The 23,617-nt window shown below is 42.4% G+C and overlaps 2 protein-coding genes across 8 annotated transcripts in view; one reads left to right on the forward strand and one right to left on the reverse strand.

Moving 5' to 3' along the window:
• Nucleotides 1–3,664: 3,664 nt before the first annotated feature.
• tmem183a (transmembrane protein 183A) lies at nt 3,665–6,816 on the reverse strand. The gene is made up of 8 exons (XM_037251439.1): nt 6,604–6,816; nt 6,206–6,295; nt 5,960–6,130; nt 5,726–5,885; nt 5,439–5,619; nt 5,206–5,286; nt 4,980–5,132; nt 3,665–4,795 (listed from the first exon to the last, which is right to left on the reverse strand). Exons 1-8 carry the CDS (start codon nt 6,665–6,667, stop codon nt 4,616–4,618), a joined length of 1,080 nt encoding a protein of 359 aa, XP_037107334.1. The 5' UTR covers nt 6,668–6,816; the 3' UTR covers nt 3,665–4,615.
• Nucleotides 6,817–7,581: 765 nt separating this feature from the next.
• ppfia4 (PTPRF interacting protein alpha 4) overlaps nt 7,582–23,617 on the forward strand; it is a 30,751-nt gene continuing 14,715 nt past the window's right edge. For 4 of the 7 annotated variants that reach the window (XM_037253070.1, XM_037253073.1, XM_037253074.1 and 1 more), the window contains exons 1-2: nt 7,582–7,923; nt 8,115–8,382. In XM_037253070.1, the coding sequence (XP_037108965.1) occupies nt 8,125–8,382 (258 nt within the window). In that variant the 5' untranslated portion in view covers nt 7,582–7,923; nt 8,115–8,124. Of the gene's footprint in view, nt 7,924–8,114; nt 8,383–22,226; nt 22,394–23,617 lie in introns of those variants that run through there. The other 3 variants (XM_037253071.1, XM_037253072.1, XM_037253075.1) reach the window with 3 other exon arrangements.

Consider the following 23,617-nt stretch of genomic DNA (forward strand, 5'->3'; position numbering starts at 1 on the left):
ATGAAGCCACAAGAAGGACGTTTGAGTCTCTTTGGCAAATGGGTGCTTGCCCTGAGCAATTTCACCCACAACATCAAGATTTCATGCTGCATTAACCGTTATGATATTAACCGACGGTATCAATTCTAATTTCGTGGCTGTTTGATGGACATTTCAGGGACACAAGAAATAAAAGGACGAATAAGAACACAGGCTCGTAATAAGTCCCCAATTGATGTTTGCTGCCAAAAAATATTTTTCCATCTCGTGTCCATTATTAACTGGCTATGTAAACAAATGGAGAACTATAAATGAGCCACAAATGAAGGAGACCGCGCGCAAGAAGGAGCGAAGCCACCCTGCAGCATTTCTCTCTGCATGGCTGAGCGTCACAATGCACAGCAACATGGAATGGGAGGCATTTGTGAGATCAGTTGCCAGATAAGTCACACAAAATTAATGCCCGTCTCTCTCTCTCTCTCTGCTGCGGCTTTCTTCCTCAACCGTTTAGCGCAAACACACTGTTACACTCTTGAACCATTAAAAAACAAAACACTGAATAATTTGCATGCTAGGAACAGACACAAAGCCTTTCAAAGCGGGGGGGTGTCTGACAAAAGGCGTTTTTAAATGACTAAATCACTCATTCACAGAGTTACAGTTTTGAGGATTACTAACGGGTGACGCACGATCGCCATTTCCAGGAACTTGGTTTAATCGGCTTTTTGGTAATAGATAGTAATGGGAAAGCCAATCATTACATCACAACTTGGTCTTTTTTCAAAACATGAGTGCTTTTCAGCTTCCAATCAATATTCATTGGCCTTGTCATCTCAGTCATTGTAGACGATAAGTCTGGGACACATGATAAGTGAAACCAAGTATTTCCTGATCTAGCGACACACACCCATGATTCATCAGTGGACCATTTGAAAAGAGCTGATTCTGCTGGATTAGCTGTTAAGAGGGGACTTTCTTCAACTACTGTTAGTCAAAAATAGGAAAAATGTTTTTTCCCCCCTGTTGATATCTGTTTGAGGAGACTCAGGAATGGCAGGGTAGCATATTTGGCATTTAGAGAAAATAAGTGCAGTTCTATATTGTGGGCCTTGAATTAAATTAAAGAGCAAGTCACAGACGACCCCTGCAGTTCATCCAAACAACAAGCCAGCTGCAAAATGTGTGTGTGTGCGTCCCTCAAATGTATCTCAGACCCCATTCATCGCTCACACACACGAAAAAAAGAAAAAAAAAAAGAAAACAGGTTGTGTAAGAGCGAAGCTACAGACTGCAAGTCAAAAGAGGATATGAGACAGTAGAAATGAGCTAAGATGGGGAAGTGGAGTCACACATTCAGCACATGCCCCAAAATATCCCACCCACACTCACCTCTGTTAGATCATGGGTCGTCTTGTCAAATATCACATGCCAAGCTGTCGTTACACGAGTGTCTAAGATGCACCGTTTCGAGACGTTCTCAATGTTTTGCTTCAGTAAAACCCCGTAAATAGCGGAGGCGCTTCCTCGCCACGGTCACGACGCGAAAGAAGACAGTCCCTATCCATATGGCGGACGGAGTTGTATTTACACACACCTGATGCTCTTTCACACTCGAGTACATCGGACTAAGCTGGCCTCTGTGTGTTTGCACGGATGCTTCTGTTTACTTGAGGAAAATTAGCCCCATCACCAACACTTACTGGCAAACACAAAGCCAATGAGGCTGAAATATGAGCACTCACACGCACACGCTTTTCCATATGTATTGCACACTTTTGACATGAGTCACATTATGAGCCAGTGCTTGGCAATGATACATACCGAAACATGTGAGGATGAGATGAAAGTAATGTGGTGCTGTTTGCATGCAAAGGGTTTGATGGAAGATTAAATTGCATTTGGCAAAAAGCTTCCATATTATAGAATTAGACTATGTAGACTCTATTCTGTATTCAAACACTGCTTTTTTTTTTTTTTAATCTACGGCATTCCACATATTAAGTACAACTCCACTTTTGCCCTTGTAAAGGAGAATGTCATGACATTTTCACCATAATGTTAAAACCATATCGTATTCTCGGGAGTCTACAGTAGAGACTGGCAAAGATGTTCGCAGAGTTCAACAGTCACGGAACAAAGTGTAATGTCAAAAGTATTGTTGGTGTTAGGTCAGCACACATGAGCTGTTGAAGGCTGGATATAGTTGGACCACTGATGAACACCATGGGAATGCATTACAGATTACATCATTCCAATTGATTTTTTTTAATTTGTCATATTCAATAAATTGCAATCATTTCCAATTTAAATCACCTCTAAAAATGTATCATAAGAGTGATAACAACCAGGATGACAAATGATACCCCCACTATGGTTCATGATTGAAGGCTTAAGCTAAAGAGGAGACCTGTGTGGTACCTTCAACATGTGATGTTGGCACCGTGCACAATTTACCATATGCTGAAGTACTGTTCTTGAATAGGCAATACAGTTAACGTATGTAGTCACAGCTTATACATAGCAACACAGCCCGGGGCTGAGGTGTTGTTACTGATACTGGCCTGGCTTCAGCTCAGAAATGGCAAGCGCGGCTGACTCTCAACGGGAGAGAGCAAGTCGAGCATTTTCACAAGACAAATTATAATATTTTTATAACAACAAACTATCGCAATACATTTATATTTGTAATTGTTTTTTTTTTAAATATGCAATGTCTGAAACTGAAGGGCAACTTAAAATTATTGAACTTTTCTATGCGCAAATAACATCCATAAAACGTGTTCTAAATACAAACGCAAGCCACAAAAAAAACCTCAAATGTAAGGTAAAATACGCTTTGATGGAGTTATGCTGGTAGTGGTGTTGTTTTAAAAGTGAAGTGTTGGTGAAATGTCACACTTACCAGCTCTGAAGGTCAGACGTTGCAGAATAGCTTGGCGACAACTTCTCTAGTGCACTCCTCGGGGACGCAAAATCTCTAGCACGGAAAAAAAAGTGCTGAGTTTGACTAAGTAAACGCTTCCAAAATATTTATGTTTCTCGCCACTTCCACATGTTGCTACGCAGCGTGCAATGTTGTGACCGACGAGCTGTGGTGGCCTCTCGGCGCGTCTACTGTCACCTGTGCTGTCACCAATGGCATCGTTTGTGCGGGATTGTGGGTAATGTAGTTCTCACGAACAAGCAGCCGGAACTTACTATTATTAGACAGTGACGGGAGGTTTGTTGTCAATGCAAGAGGTCATTCAACTAGAGTACTAGACCAAAAACAAAGACGCAACTTGGTTTATTTATCAATTTATGGATTCAATTGTAGGTGTCCTTAACGTACGTACGTAATGTTTCCCTTTATAGGACTGCTCGGGGGGAAAAAAACATTTTAAATGAAGCGTTTTATAGCATGCATTATTTCTCTGTATAAGGTTACACTTAAGGCTATTTCGACTCGGTGCTTATGAATGGGTGGCTTTTTGGGAAATAGTGTGTGTTTTTATATTCAACAGACCGTGGTGTACATGTTAGAAGCACATATTGTACTGATAACAAATTAGGTGTGTCTCGCTGGTTGGGAAACAGAAGATATGGAAATCGGGTGCGCTTGCAGTACCACGTGTGGCCACAAGAGGGAGGTAAATACCCGTTCAGTACTGTTTCAAACAAAATATTGCATTAAAAAAAGTCAGTATGGCAATCAGAGGGCCATTTTATTAACTCCAGGACAATCAACCAATTGGAGAGTAAATAGTTGATCCACAACTAAAGCACTCAATTGCCATCTACCATTTTTTTTGTCTGTACATGTCTACATTGCACATTATCAGATAGAGATGCCGTGTCTTATTAAAGCTGGGGAATAAAAATCAGAGATAAACATTTTCTGAGGTAGCACCTTCTCTCCATTTCCAATCATGATCAAGTATGTGATTTGTACGATGAAACATTCAATATGGTTAACGCATGAGCACATATACTGCAGAAGTGGAAGGAAGGGACAAAGTTCAGTTACACTAAGTCAAGTTTTTTTGAGTGCAAGACCAAGAAATACAAGAAGACAACCAGTCATATCGGATGTAAATGTTCTCAGTGGCCACTTATCACAATGCATTCCACGTATGTCTCTGATTAGATCATTTAAGATCCAAATTTTGGTTGGACAGAAAAATCCATAATTGTGGCTGAAAAAAATCTGCATTCAATACACATTCAGATGGCAGTAACATGTGAAACAAGTGCAAAAAATGAGGAGGGACAAATTAATTGGAAGGATAGGCAGGAATTGCAATGATAGCTAAGTCTGTTAAGAAAATAAAATTTGACCAGTCAAATGCCACATTACGTTTTCATCCAATAATCATATCGCAAAACATTTCACTGATTATTATACGGTAATCATTTGACTTAGATTCAGCTAAATATTTTTTTAACGAACAGGCATATTTTTTTAATGCTTAAATTGTGAGGCCTGATTAGCAAGCATGGAGCGATGAAGTGACAGTGAACTTCACTCAAATGGTCCAGAGCAGAAGTGCTCCAAGTACTTCCCTCTTTAGAAGTCAGCGCATGTAGTAAGGAGTTTGGAACAAATTTCTCTTGGGCAAACAGCAAGATAACGATCAAGATTCTGGGTGCAAGCCTTTTACTGTGACAAAGGGTACTGTGGATGCCACCAGTCCACAAGCCTCACACTGTGAACTGGATCCAGCACAACCTGTGTGCTGCCATAATCGCCTCTTTTCCTTCCTCTTTGGATCGGCGAGTCCTGGAACACGAGACGAACGCGGTGATGGCGCATGTCCGTGCTGACATTGATTGTGAACTACAAAAACAGCAAACAGAGCAGACTTCATGAGATAAAATGAGAATAAATAAAATATAATGGAAAAAAAAATACACAGAGATAAATGTCACATTTGAGGTGTAACACTTTCAAATTTTCTAATAGCTACAGCAAAATCGAAATATCAAGGCAAATATAAAAGACACGAGATTATCAGACCCACCAGGTTAAGTGTCATGCCCATGACCACAGGAGTGAAAATGAAGTTGAACGTTGAGACTTGGAGCATGTAACAGTCAGAGTCCGAATTGGTGTGGACGTCTTCATACTGCTTGGGCATGCGCAAGGACTTTGCGCGGCCATTCTTCTTGTTTTGCTGCTCGGAACCAAACATGAGATGAAGTAAACTGCCAAGCTTCAGTGTGGCTGTTTTTGACAAAGCCCGTTACCTGCTTTAAGAACTTGAAGTTGAACTCCCACAATCCTTCTGGTCGAGTCCCAGTCATCTTTTTTATCCAGAACAATAAACACTGCAAAAGAAAAACAAAGTCATATATTCACTGCAATGAGAAATTGTAGATGCTAAAGAGGAGGAGCACATTTGAGGGATTGATCATTCAACTAAACTAAAAACAAAAATTGCAAAACCAGAACGGTCTTTAGCATCTATGAGCAGGCTTACCTTGGAATTGAGCAAAGATGTGGGGGTAGATTCCGGGAAAGCAGGAATTTTGGCGACACGTGAGCTGAACGGCTCATACAAATGGAAAAGGGAGCGAATCACACGAGCCCTGAGGCTGCATGTCCTGTCAATGCAGTCGGGCTGGAGCCAAAACGGCAGGTCAACATCCATCCGGTAGTGTCTTTAAATGGGAGGACAAATAGAACATCAGGTGTGTTATACCTGGACCACAACACAGCCAATACTCCAGAAATACATTTTTGAATGTTAAGGTCAAACAATCTTACCTTCTGTACAGCCTGGTCCAAAAAACTGTGGTGCATGTGACCATCCATGCATTCCTAGAGATGAGTGAGAATCTGCATACATCTTCAGGTCGAATATAAGAAGAAAGCATCAGCCAGATGTCCACCGGATAGTCCTGTCCATCGCTGCTTTCACGGCTCTCTGGAAGTGCGCAAACAGTGTGAATAAAACAAAGCCGCTTCCCACTTTTCCTCACACATATTGTGAGATTATACCCTTTCTCCTCTTGCTCTTCTTCTTGTGGATTACTTTAGTTTCACCAATGCCATCTTCCTCTGCGTCCAGGTCATCGCTGCTGTCCAAACCATCTATTTTAATGTTCCCAGCAGACGAAAGGACTTCTTCCACAGCACCGTGGGATGCTTCCAGGCCACAGAGTAATTTGACTGAAAGGTAAAGTGGTGAAGCCGATTAGTTCATATGTAAAAGGAGAAAAAAATTGTGCAGCACTGTATAATTACCTTCTTTTTCAATTGCATTTGCAACGGCCTTTTTCACCCTACCAGACTTCACAACGGCCGGATCAGAATCAGCATAATCGGCCACAGTCACTGAAGGGGGAGGAAAAACTGCATAGTCACGCTGCATATTTCTTAAAGATAACATGCACAAGACCTCTGAGCTATATTTAACCTGTGAGCCACTTTAGATCTAATACATACATTATCTATCTTACGCCATCCAATTTGGCCAACTCCCTAAAACTAAATCATTCACGTTTGCATACACTGTAAATTCTAAACTAAATTACAAAACTCCGAAGTGCTGAAGTTAAGATCGTTATTTCTGAACCAGCGCTGTAGCGGCGGACGAGCTAGCTTTGTTGGCTATTGGAAAAGTCAATACAAACCCGACCTACCCGATTCCGAGCAGACGTCCACAGCCCGAAATTTCAGCCGTTTTCGGTTCCCTTTCTTGGGCATGTCGTCACTAATGTTCCGTGGACACTTAACGTGGTTGCGAATCCAGCCATGGCTCTATGGCAAGCTGGAATAAGGAAAAATTAAAACAAATGAGAGAGATATTGAAAATAACCCCGCCAGGATCTTCGGCCATCATGGAATGACGTAATCTAGTAAATATCGCGAGAGTACAGTTGTCTAATTCTGGTAGTGGTTCTTCTTTCCTGAAATCCAGTACCCACAAATTCAGACGTTGTTCATTATTAGATTATCTCTGTTTATTTAATTAACCTTTTTGCATTGTTTGTCGACGTTTAGTCCCAGTGGATACGCAAACATGATCTCGCTTGCGAAGATAAGCGGTGCAGAAAATGGTTGATGGATTGATGGATGAAAGTCCTAACAATGTCTTTTATTAGGGTTCCATCCCATTTAAGTTTAAGAGAGGCAGGCTCTCGCTTATCACGCAATAAACACTTTACACAACTTTAGCCTAAAGGAGCTGTTTTATTGTGTTTTATAGTTGTATTCTAGTAAAGACAACAATCTGAGGTTGTCGACATTCCCCACAACACTGTATACTATATGAAATATATGGCACAAGTTGAAAAAGCAGTTAAGACTTGCAATATTGTCGTTTTATGTCTTCCGCATGACAGAATTCCATTTTCATAGGTAATCCTGCAGGGAGCGCTGTGCATCCAAGTGTGCAATCATGCACAGTGTTAATTAATGAGCGTGTGGCAGTGATGGAGCTACTGGGTCATAATCATGCAAATAGCGCTATATGAGTATACAGTCACCCATGAAGCAGCAAACAAATGTGACCTTGTAAGTGTGCAATACATCATGTAAGGTAGACGTTTTTTTTTTTTTTTACAAGTGATGTGTGTGTTTAAGCAGTGATGGTGCGTGTGTGGTGGGAGGGGGTGGAAGCAGAGAAGGCGGATGCAGATACAGTAAGACTCGATCACTCTCTGTCACACACACGCACACACATTGACTGGCTCCAAGAGCACATCAGACGTTCTGTCACGGTTCTATTCTGGTATTTTGGAATTGTTCCGATGATCGCCGCCGTGCTCGCAGACACCGCCCCTCCGAGCGGCGGCGCGCCTGACCTGTCAATCACGTCACGCCGGGTTTGGTACATGTGAGCGAGGGAGTGCATGGCGCGCCGGTAAGGGCGGATCTGCACACGGGGAGAAACGACGGTAGATGTGTTAACGAGGATGGAAGGTCGCCAGTTATCGCGTCATTTGGCTCACACTGAATAGGTAAGAATTAAATGCATGATTGAAAGAAGACACTTGGCGCGTGAATATAAAGGCGCGCCTCCACAAATGCATGCTGCCTTTTTTTCCTTTTTTTTTTTTGCTTATGGCCTCCACTCAGATGCTTAATGCTTAATTCATATGTAACACACGCACGCGTCTTGAACCGACAATCACGTCGCCTCTTCATCCAGCGCAGCAGAGATGATGTGCGAAGTGATGCCGACCATCAACGAGGGGGACTCGGCCGGTCCCCCGAGAGGACCCGGCAACGTGCCGAATGGTTCCGAGCAAGAGGCCAACTTCGAGCAGCTGATGGTCAACATGTTGGACGAGAGAGACAAGCTACTAGAGTCCCTCAGGGAGACCCAGGAGACCCTCATCCAGTCGCAGACCAAACTGCAGGCGGCGCTGCACGAGAGGGACGTGCTGCAGCGTCAGATCAATGCAGCCTTGCCTCAGGTGAGGAGCAGACGGTCTCTGCATGGAAGGGTCCAGGTTCCTCACATTTATATTGCATGGTATATCTTGTTTGGCTAGGCAACTGTCAAGAGTCCGGTTATTGGGGGATTTGGTTCAGAGAGGCGATATAACTACGGATGAGTGGCAGTCTTCATATTGTGAAGAAAGATCACTATCATGGTAGCCCTGCTTTTAAAAGATTGTGTGAACTATTCAAGGCCTGTGATCAAGATGTATGAAAATAGGTCAGAGGGAATGAGTGGAGTTCTTCTGCAGAGACAAATTGACTTCCCTCTGGTCACCATTTAGGACTGGGGTACATGTTAGAAATTTAAGCGCATGTTGAAATTATAAATGTACCGTAGCTTATCATAATATAATATATTCACTAACATTATGGTCCTTAGCAAATAAAGCAGGCAAGGAATAAGAAAACCATATTTACAATTACAAATGAAAAGGTTTGGAAAACCTTGCAGAAAATGGTCTTTCTCAAAAAGAATAACAGTTATTCAATTTACAATTGAGTCTACCAATGAGACATCTAGTATATAACTGTATTATGTCAGAGAAATCTCTGAGTTACTTCTTGTGATGTTGCCGATGTAGGTCGTGACTGGCATCATGTTGCCTCTTTAATGGGTTGTTGTTTTTCAGCTCTTGATCATACTTTCCTGCATATGCAGCCAAGCTTAACTAACAAGAAATATAGAAAAGTGGGTTTGCTACTATCAGGCTTTGGCCCACATTTTGCATGGAACCCCTGCAGAGAAGAGACCAAGGCCCACCTCATCATTATCACATTCACTGCCAGCCCAGTTAAAATGAAACCTTGACGTCTATAGCCGTCGATGGCAGTGAATGAGCGCCTATGGTGACCTAGCATATCTTTGACGGTAGAGCTGAATAAGCGATGTTGCAGCCACCTAGCATGGCGACAATGAGGCCTCAGCACAAAATATTGTGTTATCCTCTCCAACCCTCAGGTCTAAACGTGTGGCGTGAGGTCACGCCGAGCATGACGCTGTGCTGAGTGTGTGTACGTGTGATAGAGAGAGAGCGAGAAAGAACCATGCTGGAGATGACAGCATCGCTGCAGTCGCTTGTGGGAGAAACATGGCTGCTTGCTAGTGTACATCGCCCTGGGCTGCTTGCTTCCACACATGCACTTACGTGTGTGTGTTTGTGTGAGAGAGAATGTGTTTTTGTGTGTACCAGAGATAGAGAGAAAGGGGATGGGAAGGGGCTGTCATGCCTGTTTCCTAATCTTGCTTTAATGTGATGTGTAATTGTAGCAATAACGCAAGTATTAGTTATGATGTCATTCACCTCAGGGACATTACACATACATTGCAACTGGTATGCTTGCTTATAAGCTGACTGTGCACACACACACTTCAAAACCAGGACTTGAAAGCACCAGCGTAAAGATGACGCCAGGTAAGTTTCTCAAACATCAGGTTCAGCGGAAAAAATGGGTCAGTTTTTATTGGGTCGTGATTTGTAGGAAGATATTTTTTGATCATCAAGCACTTTTTTGGCAAACATATTTCTTTGTCCATGTTTGCTGATGAATTTACGTCTTCTAAACAATAAGTGATGCTAATCTTTTGGAATTTATTCCAGGTTTGCTCTGCTTTGTTGGAGCAGGGGCATGTCTAGCCTTAACACATTTAAATGGTGTAAAAAAAAAAAGAGAATCGGATCACAGCTTTGGAAACACTGAATGTATTAAAGCGGCGTTGTGCTCCTTGCCGTAGCCGACGATGCCGTGTAACCTTTCGGGTGGAAGTGTCTCGATGTGATTCTCCTCTTCTATATTCACCACCTTGTCTTCTAACATGCATCATCTACACCTACACATGTGTGTGTGTGTGATTTGACATTTCTGGGCCAGTGTGCTCCAAAAGAGTCAAGAAACACTGAAGACAGAACATTACACAGACATAACAATACAGGGGACAAAAATATTTTGTTAGATCAATACCTTTGGTAAAGACTGATCACCCAACTATGAGGCAGACGTGCTAAACATTAGTTCAGCATGCCTCATTTATAGTTATTCATTCTTTAAACACGTTACGCAAGCTACACGAATTCCCGCTCTCTTGAGATCAGGCTATATAAATACAAATGATAGCCCTGACTAAAATGTTTCATGTGCTGTATCATTCGGTTTTGGTCCTCCTTAAAGTTTCTCATTTGAGTTGAAAATATTCCAACCAACAAGCCAACCGGTGTGCCTGCTGAGATTGAGGTTGACACCCTTGGTCTGACTGCACCCATTTTTAATTGTTTTAATTTTCAGTTTAATTTAAAATCACTGTTTTTAACACAATGATATTGGGGTGTTTTTTTGGGAGATTGTTTGTTTCCATGGCAACATTTAGAACCTGGAAACATTTGAAAATAAGGCTATTTACGTTTCTGTGCTGGAAAAAAAACAAGTGTGAAAAAGGAGTGCATTCAAATGTGTGGCTGCATCAAAAATTGATGCAAAAATTGTAAAATTGCACTTGCAGATATGTGTGCTGAATTGGTATTTCCACATAACCCAAAATTAACTTTTTAATGATTTGATATTAGTTTGGAGTGTTGATTATGTGGCATTCGCTGGTTTTCGAGTGTGGAGCCCTGTGGGTAGCCTTGAGATAGGAATTAGCAAGAAACGGTAAGGCTGCTTTTCCAAATATTTAAAACCCACATGCTGATTTTAGGAGAGTCTTCAATCCAGTTTTCATACCGCAGTAGCACAATTTTTCACTTTGGTATAGAAGACAACTTGTATTGTTAAAAGCTGTGTTGCCAAATACGGTAGCGGCAGGGTGACTTTAGATCACTGGGTTGTTTTGTCTTTCGTTTGTCACCATCTATAGTTAGTTTTTTTGCGAGGCAACTTCAGAGTGATGACAGAATTCGAAGGGAATCCTGCGGCCTGTAGTTCACACTCTTTGCCGTTAGTTTTACAATGCCAAATCTTTCACGGCTCCAGAGCGAAGATTTATGATGGAGGCGGTCCCGTTTTCACCTTTATTCCGAGAACGGCTAACCACATAAGGTTATAAAAAGTTTGCAGTGTTCAGCCGTGTGTTTGTGTGTTGTGACACCTGTTCCGGTCAGATGCAACACTGGCTATTTTTTGCCAGCATACAAAGAGGACACACACACACACACACATACGTTGCTGCCATTCCAAAACAACGACCACCTCTTGTATTGAATTTTAGTGGCTGTGCATGCAGTTGTGCATACCATTTTGCCTGTGTATCTTTAATAACACACAAATAGCAAGTAGATTTACATCAAGCCAAGTGAGGACCGTGCAGTGTCTATTTGCTTGACTAATGTTGGTGAAAAATTATATAATGTACATATTGCACGATGATGTGGTGCATTCCAATTGGAAAATTATAACATTGGTCCCGGAGCAACAAAAAGTGGTTCTGTTTATTTATTATAAATATTAAATATGAGCTGCAAATAAATTCCCTAGTTTGCAATGAAACATCATCTCTCACCTGGAGGAAAAGCATGCATAGCTGTTGCCGTGACGATGCAAATTTTAAAAAAAGCAATGCGTACTATTTTTATGATGGTTAGGCTGGTAAATGAGGTGCATTTATTTAATACCTTAACTGTGCTCAGAGCGTATTGAGTCAGAGCTAATTCGAATTACAGCATTTTAGCCCTGATTTTCCACTTGCCGGTAGCATTTTGAGCTGGCAGACAGGAGGCACATTGGCCCCGGCTGCATTGACATGAGACGAGAGGCTCGCTGATGCGTCAGTGACACAATCCAGACGTCACAAGAGGTTTAGTATCCGGATCTAAAATGTTTAGACCACCGTAAATTACCATTAACCCATGTAAGTTTTGTCGTTTTCATTCTGAGTCATGCGTTTAGCAGGTTTAATATCGGCCTTGTTTTCTGGTGAACTTAGCTACAGCCTACTGTGAAGCAACAATAATAGCATTAGACTCTATTAAATAATTGCAATAGCCTCGACTGCAATTATACAGGCACACTCACATACACGCACACACACACGCATATACATATATACGTATATATAAAGATGGCACAGGATACAGTGTTAAAATGTGTGTGGCAAGGGAAAATCATAGGCTTTTCATTTGGCTCTGCAATGCAGTTCCTCCTATTGCGATAAGACTTTGTTTTGCTGTACATTATCCAGACTCTGTCATTTTGATTCCCACAGTAGTACTGGCAGGCAACTAACAGCTAGAAGCGACGTTTGGCTAACAGGGAAACAAACACACATGTCGGTGCTTGGTAAGGCTGCCAATACGCTTGACAGCTTAAGAGAATTAGTTTTTCTTTTTAAATAGTGCTAAATGAATGGCAGTATTCTCAAACCCTCAGAGGTGTAATATCTATTTGGTGTATTTTTGGAAATCGGATGTGGATGTTGATTGACTGATTGGCAGAAGAGACACGAGCCCCAAAGAGATGAATGTTTGGGAGCCTCTGGCCACCACGTGAACTCACGTCCCAGAAACATTCTCTGTTTCCAAATGTTACAATGTAATATTGATATGTCAGATTTTGTGAGCATGCCAACAGCAAGTGTTGTTTACACTTGATTGGTAGACGTAGCCTGGGACAATATTGGGGAGGGTAAGAAGTCACTCCGAAAACGGGTTTGTCCTCATTGGTGAGCTGCCGATTCCCAATCTTTTTGCTGTGTTACATAAGCACCAAACAGGGGAATTTGGGTTGATGTGGAGCAAAGTGGAGCGTAAAGTGAACAGCTGAATGCCACCAAGAAACCCTGTTAGAGGAAGAGAGGGAGACAGCGACAGAGAACGGACAGAACGTGAGAAGAAAATGAAAATGTTCTCAAGGGTCTTCATTTTGCATTTTTAGGCTATTCTAACATCAGTGTTTTGAATTGGGACTTTTGGTACTTGTCAGACACAATGTATAGTTTGCATTCTGTGCTCCCTGCCCCCCCCTGTGGTTGGTAGTAAACTTGTAACTGTGCTTAGTCCGTGAGTGTCTTGGTGTGAGTAGTGGCCAACAGCAGCGCCTTGACATCATTCTCATTTTGTATTTTTGTGTTTATTGTTCAATAAATGGCTGAAAGTGCCGAGAGGGCATCGCAGTACCTTAATGGCTCCAGGGGTATCATTGACACTCACTCATAACTAGTGATGAGACTCCAAAATCTTTATACCTCCAGCAGCAGCAGTCGACTAACGTCACATTCTTCTCTCGCCAGCATCTTGACAGCTTTACATAATGTGTCACTCTCTTCTTCTCTGCAGCTCACAATTTTTTTCTCTGATTGCGAGCTATTCAGTTTGATTCAGGACCTCCTTGAAGCTCTGTCCGACCAGGTCACGCAGCCTTTAGCACCCCTGAGTGCTAACGGATTATAATTGTGGATTGCTATCACCGCCATGCTGGCCCTGTCGCACCATGACTTCGGCACGCCATCTTTTAGTTGCATCCATCCTTCATTCCTTTCGTCCCTGTGCCAGTGCCATCTGGCTCTCGGCACCAGGCACATTTAACTCAGTGGGGTGCCAATTTGTCCCCTCTGCATCATGGGAGATCAAGGGAGAAGTGAGGACTGTGGGAGAATGATAAACAATATAGATTTAAAAACCGCTGAACAGTAATACTGTAAGTTGAATGGAAACAGTCTCCGTAGAAATGAGACGTGCCCTAATTACGCTGACAACTGCCATGTCTTCTGCATACCGAAATATACAGTTCATAAAGTGCATCTACAGTACATGCACACACACATGAGGACATCTTTAAGACCCAACATTTTTGTAACCAGTAAAATGTGGCATCAGAGGCTAAAGTCCGTAGTTGAACCGTTAAAGGGATTTCAAGATCTTCATAATGCTAAATGCGCTCCATGAAATACAGTTTGTCAGAGATGAAGCACCCCCCCCCACACACACCAGCCCTGCCCACCGACTAGCCCCCATTCTGCTACCACACACAAACCACTCTGTGAGAGCGTGACATGCAAGTTAAATAGAGGATTTAGGAGAAGGACACAGAGTTACAAGACATACAGTTTGGCTCGTTAGCAAAAGGCTGACATTGAACATCTTTCGTTGGTGGATGTAAAGTGACAAACATTGTTTTTCCCACATCACATTATATTTCATGTCTGATTGTATGATAATTATATCACAGCGGACATTTTGGATTGCAATTTGCGTGCAACTGGCTTGATGCATCCTTCACACACAAGCCGCATGGGGATGAACTCGCACGATGACTTGCTGCTTGCACACTAAAGTGTCTCTCCTGATGCGAATGAGATATTAGCCACTTGAAAGTAGAGTCATGGCCGGTCACACACCAAATTAATCCATGTTCTGAGGGTCGTCTGTGATAAATAGAAGATGACATGAGCTGACTTTGCTGCAAAGACCTCGCTATGGTTTTATTTGAAAACAACCTTGTGTGCACTCAAGTCACATTTCCTGAAATGCACATTTTGTGATATTTGTTAAAACTCTCAATATAAACCTCACAGTACCACGAGTGAATCAAGGTCGGAAAACATCAGTACTCTCTAGCTCCTTTTGGTAAACACACGCAGACTGCGAAAATCAAATCTCCTCGTCAACCAACAGTGCTGTGTCCTCTCGCAAGCATGCAAGCTCGCACTCTCGGTTTCTCTCGCTCTCTGCCTTATCAGCGGCGTTGGCTGTAAGCGTGAGCGCTGAGAGGCCTATTAGTTAGCTATCGGTCTGTCAGATAAAGCTGCATATCTCTTTGCTCACTCACACGGCTTTGCTCCGACTCCATAAGGTGGGCAGTGTACGTTCGTGTGTCAACGTGCGCAAAGATGTCCTTTAGCTATTGCAAGTGTGCAATGAATCGACCCAAATCAGCTCATTACACTAAGCGCCATGTCTCCATCATAGCCTGAGAGCATGATTTTCAAATGAATTTCCGGATGTGTGTTTTGCAAACAAACACTTTCTCTCGATGGAACAGGGAAAGTGATTCTACTTTCCCTTGGTTATAAACCAAACCAAGATAGTCAAGTTAGCACTCGGACTAACACATTTAGCATAACAGTGTGTCCAAGTGGCTTTTGTAGTCATCTCTGCGTGTGAATCTCATTAGAGTTTGACTCCATCAATGTGTCCACTTGCAAAAGAGCTCAATTGTAAATGAGCGATGAAGGGGAGGAGCCTGTAGTTGCGTTACATAAAGGTCACTTGAAGCTGGCATCTCCTATCGCCCACCGACCCTCCTATCCAAGCTCCTTCCAACACACACACTTCCGCAGCCATCTTCCATGTTTCCTCCTCATCCATATCCAGTTTCCCCTTGCACCCTTTTGTCATTGTGAATTCCTTTTTGCTTACTCCAGTTTCTGCGCTTCTCAGCTCTCAGTCTGCAAATACTAACATTTCCGCATCTTGTGTCACTCACCGGATAACCACTCTAGTCTTTCTCCTTTCCGTGAGAAGAGTAATGGGGGGGTGGGTACCCTCGAGGGAGCGCACACACTCAGTCACTGCAATCTTGTGTTTTAATTGCTCTGGTCTGGATACTGACGTGAAATGTGAAAATGTATTTGTCTGTAACCGCATAGCGACATCACACTGTTGATATGCATGGAGTAAATTGTTGCAGCAGATTCTCCCATTTAAATTAACAATCCACCTGAGCCTTTTCACATTAACACTTAATGCTGCACTTTCTCCTGATTGCAAACCTCTCTTGTAAGAGCCGCTTAAGTCTGTCCAGTTTGGCTGATTTAGTGCGCTTAAAGCGACAAACCCTGGGGACAACTCTGCATGTGTGATTCAAATCTCTTTTTTTTTTATAGAAATTAAAATCTGATTTTTTTTTACTAACATAAAACATTAGCATGTGATCAAGAATAATAAAAGCTGTTCTTGCTCATTTGTGCCAAGTCAGCACAAACAGCATATTCCATCATCTGTCAGTATTGTCAGGTTATTTTTAATCCCCTCATTTGTCATAATCAACTCTTCTTTCCCCTCTGTCTCAAATTACACCGACTTACCGTATGTTGTTATCTTACACACGAGCGCACGAGATCCCAAGAGGAATACACCCGTCATCCAGTTAGAGCATGTTTAATGCTGACCCAGTGGGATACAAGTCCCTTCAGAATTCCCCCCCTGCCTCACCCAAGGGCACCGTGGGGTCATCTTCCGCAATCACACACATTAAGCACACACAATACATGTCGAATCATCTGGCCTCACACCTCCCGTAACATCAAACTGTCAATTAGGCTCCATCCGTCAATGCGCGCGTGTCCATGTGCAGACCTTTCTCTTACCACCTCAACCTCTCAAAGCGCTGCACATTTGGTTTCCATAGAAACGGGAGGCTGGGGGTGAATGTTGACTTCCTGACACCTTCTGTCTCATGGGATGCCAACTGTCAGCAACACTGTGCTGTTAATTTAAGCTAGACGGCATGTGATGAGGTAACACAAAGCAAACGTGTCTGTTTCAAAGATGCTCTCATTTTTTCACATATTTTAGTGTGCGCGCTTGTGCGCTTGCGTGTGTATCTGGCACATGCAGCTTCAACCTTGGTGGTTGGTTCTGATCGGCTGCCAAAGCTGAGCCTACTCAGTGTGTTAGTGTGTCTGGCTGGAGATCAGTGTGAAGGAATTCCCTGTTCAATGCAGTAGGAAGGATGAAAGACGTGCTTAACCAAAGACAAGAATGAAAAGCTTCTGTATCGTTTGTTTCATTTGTCTCACTCGGTGAGGGAGGCAGGAACTTCAATGGCGGTAATCTGGTGTGTGAGCTTCTGGGGTCAAGATGGCTAACAAGATCATTACCAACTAAAGACAATGATGGACCAGAATGCAACTTTGAGTTCCTGCATCACAACATACCACACCCACTGTTGCCATGGTTGTCGGCCCTTGGCAGCAGTGTGCGTGTGTGTGTGTGTGTGTGTGTGTCCGTCCTAGTGAGTGGTGTTCCTGGATGACATCATACAGTAGCTTGCTGAGAGGTTCGACTGCAGGCATCTACAATATTTATAGACCCTCCCTTAGTACAGATGAGCTCACTCCGTCACTGTGTGACTGGCCCGGCTTGGCACATCTACGACCAGCAAAATGGCCAAGCAAAGTCATCACGCAAGCTAATCCACACCTAAATTTGTTCAGGTGCATCATGCTTATATGCACGAAACAAACTCTGAGGATGGAACAGTTCCGTGCAGTTGGGGGATTATTGAAATGAAAATATAAGACACACAAACATTTATATACCCAGAGAAAATGAGCTGCCACCGCATGAGTCATAAGGACTCATACTGGTTCTTAGTGAGGGATTAAACCAGCGGGAAAATAAGGGGCCGCTACAGTAACTACACACAACACATTTATGCAAACACATGCGCACTGAAATGACCTCGTTCCCCCTAAACATGTGCATACCACTCTCACAGGCTTTAAATCCCCCATTTCTCAAAATAAACAAAATCATCTCCATGGGACAGAGTGTGTGTGAGTGTGTATATGCATGTGTGGAATCCATCACCAGATCACAAGGACCCAGATGATTTATTTATGAGATGTGATTTTTCTTCTGCTGCTTTCTTGCCTTATAACTCACATGCACGCGCACACACCCAAAAAAAAAAACGATTTGCCTCTAATCTGGTTCATAGTATGACGGCCATTCTGTCTGTCTGTGTGTGTGGTTGTGCTCCAAACGTACTGGTTCTGTAGACACATAGTACGACCCACAATAGCAGCCGCCAAGCCCCAAATAATTGCCAGCTTCATGACGCAATTGGATAAATAATCGCCTCATATAGAAACATCCTTTTTTTTTTCCCTTCGAGCAAAATAGGTGATGTCACTGTCACAAGGTGGCAAATTGACTTTCCTGTGACTGATACCAGCACTTGAAAATATCTTGACTCAAGCTCCATCTGTAAAGTTGACATTCAGAAACAAAAAAGTATCTGATTGTAAACGTATAAGACTATATTAATATGAAATGTTACCCAAGTCCCAGTTTAATATGCATCCCTCCTTTTGGCTTCAATATTTGAGTCAGGCGTCCCGCTGTGTATGTTTGTGTGCGTGTGCATGCATTTCCTGAGCGATACAAAGACGAGTATTTTAGGAACCTGTGTGTGATAGGAAAGTATTGCAACACACACACACGTCTGTCGCACGCTCGCTGACACTCCCTAAAGGCTGTGATGTCGAATGTGCACATTTATGAGGTTCCACTGGCACGCCATATATTTTGAGAGGAGGCAGAGCAAAATGAAGTAAGATCGGGGAATATGTGATGGATGGGTAAGGCAGAATAATTCATTAAACTGAGGGCCTATCACACCCCAAGAGGAAATGCAACACATTGAAAATGTGTGTTAATAAGCGAAGCTGGGTTTTGAGTATATTTTTTCTGTCCCTTACCTTTGTCGCCACAGTTTAGCCATTGAAGGCTTACTGGTGACTCACACACACATTTGTGTTGAGTTACATCCTGCCATTGCAGTTTTACAGTGTGAAGGTCAAGGGCAGCCTGCCTGACCTGCACACACACAAACACACCTCTTCCTGTTGTTGCAGTGTGTGAGAGTCGATCATTAAGAATGATACAAGAGAGGAGACACATTTGGAGGAGTTTGCCTTATTTACTCTTTGATTCAATATAATTCCCATTAATATGTAAACGGCTGTCTGCTGTTTCCTTTGTCTGACATGATTCACTTTCATCTGCAAAGCTCACAGATTGAGCGAGTCAGTCTCATGTGTACATGTGTGTCTTTTTGTGGAGTCTTCGGCGGTTGCTGTTCCTCGGGTGCGGTGCTACTGCATATTTAAGCAATCAGCCAGACTTGTTTGGATGCAACTGCGTGGCGAGCAGGAACCATTTGTTTGTAAATTAACAGGGCCTAAATTATGTCGTTTTATTTAGATGCACAACAATGAAAGGTGGTTATAAATAGAAACATTTCTGGGACAGACTATTTGTTGAACTTCTTGGCACAGATTTTGCTTGTGTGCATCTGTTGCAATGGCTGTATGGTCCCAACGCCACGCTGGGATGGAGCAGGACGCGGAGAAAGAGAGACTGAGTGAACTGAGCGGTGAGGGCGACAGGGGAGGGAAACAAAGCTGACATGGCTGCTTTAAACTGGCGGGATGGTTCTGGAAACAAATCATTCTGCATGGCAGAAGGATGAAAGCAACAACCACTACGCAGGGAACATTACCTTGGGCTTTTCTTTTTAATGCACTGCATTACTTAATAGCGCTTTAATGGTGATAATGTTAATGTAGCTACTTTATTAGCTGTTATTCATAGTTGTTCTTTGCAGAGGATAAAGAATACACATGCCTGTGAGTATTTATTTTATATATATATGTTTATTTTATATATATATATATATATATATAGACATACGTATATGAATATTTATTCTTATATGTTTAGGAAAATATTTTTCTATTTGTGTTGCATTTATTTATTTATTTATTTATTTTTTTATTTATTGGCATGCCAATGCATTATACCACGTGGTCGATGGGGTGGAGATGAAGATGATGGGGGAAGGGTTTTGTGGGCTTGTCCTCTGACTCCCATGCTCTCTATATATAAAATGGCTGCTTTCCATGGAGTGAAGGTTCAGATGAGATTTTGACTGCATGAAAAAAGGGTCTCTGGAGTGGATCAAGTGTGAAAGGAAGAGTTGTTTGGTTTAGAGGAGAAAGACATGAGATAAAGACAATATTGTGTGAACGAATGACAGGCTAGAATAAAAGAGAAGCAGAGTACTTCCATTTTGGTGAATTCTCAAATGTGTTAACTTTTGTTGTTGTTTTGTCACAAGCATAATTGCATGTATTTTTTTTTCCCCAAACCATCATCCTTTTTACACATGCTGTTTTAAAGTGTGGCTTGTGAGTACCTTGCGGCCAGTAGGAGCCACTGTCTCCCTACAAAGCTGGACAGGAGCGGTTCCTGGTCCATTTAGAACCACACTGAGGCTCCGGGGTACACTGTGATGCTGTCAGCTCACGGTGGAAGTCAGCACGATCACTAAAGGACGTTATGCTGTGCTACGACTTGTCTGTCTCACTAATTCACCCTGTCTTGCACAATCACATACCGCTTTCTCAGCGGAGGACCCTTGTTTCCATGCAAGGTGCAAGCAAGTCGACTTGTTGTCAGGAACTATTTTTGTTTCTTTTTCGACAGAACAGCAGCATATTATTAGTTATGTCTTGATGAGTATTTCATTAAAAGCTTGGATGATACTCACAATTGGATATAGTTTTGAAATGAACACAATATGAATCAAAAGACAGCAATGTCAGTTCTACAAATTGATCCTGTTTTCATCACAATGTCATTTTACTAAGAATGTGGACTAAGAATACGCTTCTTACATCATTTAATTCATTTTACTGCTATTGTTTGTACTCAGGCTGTCGATTATATCCCTTGCGGCTAGCTAAAGAGTAATTGAAATAGCCATATTGTGTGTTTATCAGATTGGAAGCCATAAAAGCTGTGCATGTTAACATGAGCCAAATGTTGAGCAGAAATGGGCCGTTTGCTTGGTTCTCAGTATCATTGTGGACTCCAGCTTGTTGCAATTGAGGTATTTTAAGATGAACCCTGTTTGAACTTGAAGTACACCCAACACAGCAGCCCCAACTAGCCCGAGTTCTCTTCTCACTAGGCTCAAAGTGACACGCGTTGTTTGCAGACATTGGCTGATTATTGTTGAGACTAGAACAACTCCGCAAGCGCTTTCAGACTGCAGTCAAGCACTTTGAAACTCCACTGGGAGCGGAGGGACATTTAGAAATAGACAAAAATCAGGAGGCACAGCAGTGTCATAATGGATGAAAATAGAGCTCTTCAATTTGGGTTAAGTGAGCAGTGACTTGGCTTTTTATTATGAGGAATAAGTCATGATCATTAAGAGTGTCAGTTTCAATTCATTTATTTTTAAAGGGTAGATGTTGTATAGTTGTTGACACACACTTATCTTAAAACGCTGTATACAGCTGTTGCTCTTACCTTGTTGAAGATGGTGGAAGAATGTCCAACATGGAGGCAAGCAGGCAGAGGTAGAGAGGCGATGTCAGGCAAGCAGGTGGAAAACAGATGCAGCCAATCCAAATTGTTTGTAATCCAACTAAGGCTAAATAATCTGAATTTCAACATAACAGGTTCTAAGAAGTAAACTCAAGTTTGTTTTCCAAGTCAAAAACTCCTAAATTCCAAAAGATACAAGTTTGAAGTGGTAAAATAAAAAAAAACTATATCACTACTATCTACCTTTGCCTAACTGAGACTGACTGAGCAGCCATCTTTACCTGATCAGGTGCCTGATCAGGTGACTGACAAGGTGACAAAAGGCTGTGTCAAAATAAAAGTCCACCACCCAAGGCCAGCCAATCTTAACCAAAATTAGAGTTTGAGCTAAGGAAATTAAATTGGCTCCAACAATCACTTTTTTTTTTTGCCTTCCCTACTCTAATTTTGGTGCAATTCTAATCAAATTGCACCATTTGGCGCTTCGATTGTATCCGTTTATGTGTGCAAGCATTGGTGCTTGTGCGTGTGTGGCAGAACAGGTGGCTGGTGCTTTCCTCCATCAGCTGATCACGACCAGCCCCCCCCACCCTCTCAATTTTGTCTCTCTCTGATCAAAAAACCTAAATGTACCTCAATCCCCTTTGACTCAGCCTGCCCTTGTTTCACTCTCTCTCCTCCCTCCCTCTCGCTCTCTCTCGCTCACCCGCTCTCAGGCCAGCCAACAAGAATGTCGTAGCGGTGTCGGAGGGCAGAGGGAAATAACGTTAGGGAACAGCTTGTGAATCTACTTTCCGCCATCCTCTCTCGCTCTTTCTCTCTCTTTTCATGGGGGTTGTGTTTGAGCGATCTGCTATGTTGAGCCTCCATCATGAAGCCAACGGTGAAGATCCACCTTCAGAATGGGACCCACTTTAATACCTACATGTACCAGGTAGGGAATGGCGTGCAACGTTTGGATATGGAGCAGCGAAGGATGATCTCCAGTGGAAAGAAGTCACATGTCGTTGGCTGTATTGATGTACTGCTGATGACTCTTTATTTAGGACTGTCACATGGCCTCTTTTTGTCCTTTTCTCCCTTTTCCAATTTTCACTGCATGCTTTAGTCAGCCTGCCATGAAATGATTGAAGTTTCAAAGAAATGCAGAAAGAAGTTGCTCCAGTAAGGCTTCTCTCTAGTTGATGTGGGTGCTTGTATCTTGTCGTGTTCCGCTTCAACAAAACGACAAACTCAATATGTCGCGCAATGAGTGGGATTCTTTCTGCCTACGTGTTTGTTGCGCACAAACTGATGCACAACAAAAAGTCTTTGTGTTTCTCCTCTCGGCCGAGGAGAGGAAGACTTCCCCTCGTGACCTCTCTTTCCCTGTCCTTCTTTACGCTGTCGGTTTTGTTTAATGAAGGAGCGCTGGGACACATGAATGGATGCTATTCTGGTCTCAGGCCTTCAATGCCTACAGAGGTGAGGCTTTGACGACTCGATAACTTCTGCACATGCTGTACTTGAGTAAAGCAATGTTGTTACAAGGAGAAGAAAGATTTTAATTTGACACAAAGTATTATCCTCACATGCAGTTTGTTTCATATACTCTCAAAGTTCTTTTAAGTCAATTTAAGTTTCTCAAGTAACCTAATTCAGCATTTCAATAGACTTTGGAACAATAATAATAAGTTGACTCGTTTTGACATTCGGCTTTTTGTGACTAGTTCATCAGGTTAAAACTATGAGGCCTTAAATGGGATCCCTGCAGGACACCACTTACTAGTCCTCATTCATCAACAAATTAAAACCTTTATACTCTGACTGATAAGCACTCACAGTCACATTTTTCAGGCAATAATGCCTCCAATTCATCCAACATATTGGAAGCCGGAGTACCAAAGGAGAACTTTCCTGAGTTTTAAACGTTACATTTTTTGGTGAAAAATTGAAATGTTGCATCCAATTTCTCCTTCTTGCATAAAAAGTGTCTCAGTGGCCTTGTGCATTTTTTGCATGTGTGAACATCTGCAGTCGTTTGATAAAACTTGCTGTTGGTATCCTGCTCAAACACTTTTTTCGATGCCCTGTTGCCATGGTAATGGAAGTGTGCAAGGCAGCGGCGTCATAGCAGCAGATAACTCACTACCTATTCACACCCAGGAAAAGTGTTAGG

The sequence above is a fragment of the Syngnathus acus genome, chromosome 5 (assembly GCF_901709675.1).
Source record: "Syngnathus acus chromosome 5, fSynAcu1.2, whole genome shotgun sequence".
Lineage (NCBI taxonomy): Eukaryota > Metazoa > Chordata > Actinopteri > Syngnathiformes > Syngnathidae > Syngnathus > Syngnathus acus.